At 40.1% G+C, this 3,597-nt stretch overlaps 1 protein-coding gene across 1 annotated transcript in view; it reads right to left on the bottom strand.

Annotated features, from left to right (window-relative positions):
- The window catches only part of LOC106883897 (E3 ubiquitin-protein ligase DTX4), a 22,214-nt gene that overhangs the window by 2,994 nt on the left and 15,623 nt on the right, over positions 1-3,597 (bottom strand). The window contains exons 6-8 of the mRNA XM_052976647.1: positions 3,145-3,209; positions 1,945-2,085; positions 402-653 (exon numbers count right to left, since the gene is read on the bottom strand). Coding sequence (XP_052832607.1) covers positions 402-653; positions 1,945-2,085; positions 3,145-3,209 — 458 coding nt within the window. The remainder of the gene's footprint in view (positions 1-401; positions 654-1,944; positions 2,086-3,144; positions 3,210-3,597) is intronic.

The following is a 3,597-nucleotide window of genomic DNA, read 5'->3' as shown; positions in this document are numbered from 1 at the left end:
ATATATATATATATATATATATACGGAGATGTACTTGCATAGCAAGTGACCTGATCTGAGATAGTGTGCTGGAACGAAAACAATTGCAGCGTGGAAGGTGTTTATAAGCCATTTAAAAACACACAAAGACCGTTAGATTTACTTCAACATTTAAATTTAATTTGTCAAAATATTTTCGGCACTTTGAGACCGCGACCTGTTCACTGACAAAATTCTGTGCTGCATATATATATATATATATATATATATATATATATATAGCTTGTGTCCAGTTAGCACCATCCCTGGTAGCAGTCTCTGTTCCCGGATTCACACCTCCTGATCCCCAACCGACCTGATGACCGTTTTGCCCACTGGCTGCTTTACTCAATAACCATAGGAAAACAACACACACACATTACCTTTCTTCCTTTCTCGTTCTCAGGTAAATAACAACACCTGGGAAATCCTTTGGTTGTAAACCGTTTACCAGGATTGGGATGTTCAGGACCTTGTATACCAGCTTTGATGTCGTATAATATTCGGATGGTTCCAGTATTCTGATATCCCGGTAGGGATTCTGGAATTGTTATGTAGTCCATATCACCATCTGGACAATTACCAAGTTTCTTACCATATATGGTCTTACAGGTCGGGCACTGGATACTATCATCCTAAAATAAATATACACCGGTTGAGTGAAACGGCTGTTGATATAATTTTATGACAAGATAGAAAAAGCCTCTACTTTCTCTACTTCTCTCTCTCTCTCTCTCTCTCACACACACACACACATAATCTCTCCACACATACAAATACAGTCTCACACACACACACATATATATGTACATAGTTTCCCCCTCATAGACATAGATTCATCAACACCACATACACTCACAAACAACTTCTTCCCACTCCACACACAAGTAAGTCTGTACATGGCTGCTTGACTTTCTAGAAATAGAAGTCAAATCACCGTCAAATTACATTCTACTTCAAAAAAAAAAAAAATCCCAACACATTTTATATAGAATTGCATTATGTAAGATGTTTGAAAAACAAAACAAATGGGATGGTTACAGCTAAAATCTCTTTCTGGTCATAGACCTAGGGCTAAACAATAATAACAACCCTACATAACATACACACAGATTCCATTGGGGACAAAATGGTTAAAGAGAACAGAAAGGTCACAAGGATGTGTTGAAATTTTGGAAGGGACTCTTTTGTTTGCATGTGCTTTTTTTTTTTGGTGAAAAGGAGGCTTTGATAATATCCACGACCACCCTCTTTCGCCATCCTCTCTTAAAACCGAGGAGAGCAATGATACTTATTTTATTCAGCTTCAAGCTCTGTCGGTTGGTATCTGAAGGGAAAACATGAGCTGTGACAAAATTCCAGTGGGATACATTTAGAAGAGCAAAGTGCAAGGAAGGATTGGTCCCAGGATTTGTAAAGTGAGATATGATGAAGAGGAAGGAGAAAGAAGACAGAGCAAACATACAGGTAGTAAATGTTAGTTAATAGTTGATTGGAGCAGAAGTGAGTAAATGTGTGGCTCAGTGATTAGAGTGTTGTACTCGTAGTTGCAAGATTAGGGTTTCAATTTGCAGACAGGGTGGTGTGTTGTGTTCTTGAGTGCAAACACTTCATTTTACATTGCTCTGCGTTCACTTCAATATCTACTGTGTGATACGCTATACACCTGCACAAGAAATGCGAGGACATCTGATGTCTGGTTCATGGTGTGTGTGTGTGTGCCTGTATATGCATGTATCTGTGTGTGTGTTTCTGTTTCTGTCTCTCCATCCATTTGATAGACCGGTGCCATGCAGTGGAACTGAACCCCGAACCATGTGGTTGAGAAGCAAGCTTCTTACCACACAGTCATGCCTGCGCCTACAAGAAATAATTTTAAAAAAATAGTAGGGATAAGAAAAACATTTGTAGACAGTAACAACTTACCTTATGTCCATTATTGTACATGGCATACAAACATAATCTGTGGAAGAAATGACCACATTTCTTTAATTTAACACATTCTTTATCAATGCCATCACCATAGCCAGATGGCTGGTCAATCTTCTCATAACAGATACAGCAATCCTGAAAAATAGATTAAGAAAAAAAAACCCATTGGTCAATAAATTGAATAATAGCAGATTAAAATATTTTAATTAGAAACCAGGTTGCAGTTGGTGTGATGAAAATTTTGACACCAAATTGTCATCGTCAGCATTAACTTATGTCCAAGTAGTAGAACTGTAGTGTGTGATTGAGCCTTTTTTTATCCTGATGGGTGTGAAGGGTGCAAGTGGCTGAGATAGATGCCTGTCCAGGTCAAGGGTTGTATAGAAGAGCCGGAGGCATTTAACACATGGGACCTTGCCTGTAATGGTACTATGTAAAAAACACTCAGCCCACTCTGTGGAGTGGTTGGTGGTTAGGAAGGGCATCCAGCTGTAAAAATCATGCTAAAACAGACACAGTAGCCTGGGGGTAGTCTTCTACCTGGCCAGCTCCTGTTGACGGTCTTACCCATGCATGGAAGACGGACATTAAATGATGACGATGATGATAAGGGTTGTCAGGGGACGAGGAAGTGTGAGTCGTTCTTTGCCTCTTCAATGTCTGATCTCTGCCTCTTTTAGTCGTAATATATTTTCTCTACTGCAAGACACCTGTTTCTGTCCCTCTATCATACTCTAACCTCATCTCCTAGGACAAAGCCACCTCCCACAATATTACCCCAGCCCTCCTTCAGTTGAGGGGTCTTGCCCTGCAGGTTACTTGGTGACTTCACTGGTGCCACATAAAAAGTACCCAGGGCACTCTGTGAAGTGGTTGGCATCAGGAAAGGCATCCAGCTATAGAAACCATGCCAGAGCAGACATTAGTGCTTTGCACAGTCCTCTGGTCTGTTGGCTCCTGTCAAACTGTCCAACCCATGCCAGCATAGAAAACATAAGTTAAATGATGATGATAATAAGAATTGTGATGACAGATTAGGGAGTTTGATCAAGAGAAAAGGATGACAATAAAGTATAGAAAATACAGTAGATATGACCTTTTGTGAAAACTAAATGAAACATTTGAGAAATTTGACAGAAGTTAGGACAAGACACCTCTCGGCATAATGGTAGGGAAAAAAAGAAAAAACCTTACCTCTTCTGTTGGTGGTTGATCTACTTTATTGACATAATTCTTCAGTACCTCTGCAGCGCCCCGACCTGGAATGAAATAGTTCATTGTAGCTGTTAAAGACTAATCTGGTATGTTGAGTGGTTTTGTAATGAAATGCGTGAGACAACGGTGAAAATACATGGCTGTGTAATAAACGTTTCTACTATAGGCACAAGGCTTGAAATTTCAAAGGAAGAGGTTAGCTGATTACACTGACCCCAGTGCTTGACCGATAGTTATTCTATCAAAGGCGGTGAGCCGGCAAAAACCTTAGCAACGCTGGGCGAAATGCTTAGCGGTATTTCGTCTGCCGCTATGTTCTGAGTTCAAATTCCGTCGAGGTCGACTTTGCCTTTTATCCTTTTGGGGTCGATTAAATAAGTACCAGTTACACACTGGGTCGATATAATCGACTTAATCCGTTTGTCTGTCCTT

This window comes from Octopus bimaculoides, chromosome 25, assembly GCF_001194135.2.
Source record: "Octopus bimaculoides isolate UCB-OBI-ISO-001 chromosome 25, ASM119413v2, whole genome shotgun sequence".
Taxonomy (NCBI): domain Eukaryota; kingdom Metazoa; phylum Mollusca; class Cephalopoda; order Octopoda; family Octopodidae; genus Octopus; species Octopus bimaculoides.
The sequence above is the reverse complement of the archived record's forward strand: the minus strand, read 5'-3'. Positions and strand labels throughout refer to the sequence as shown.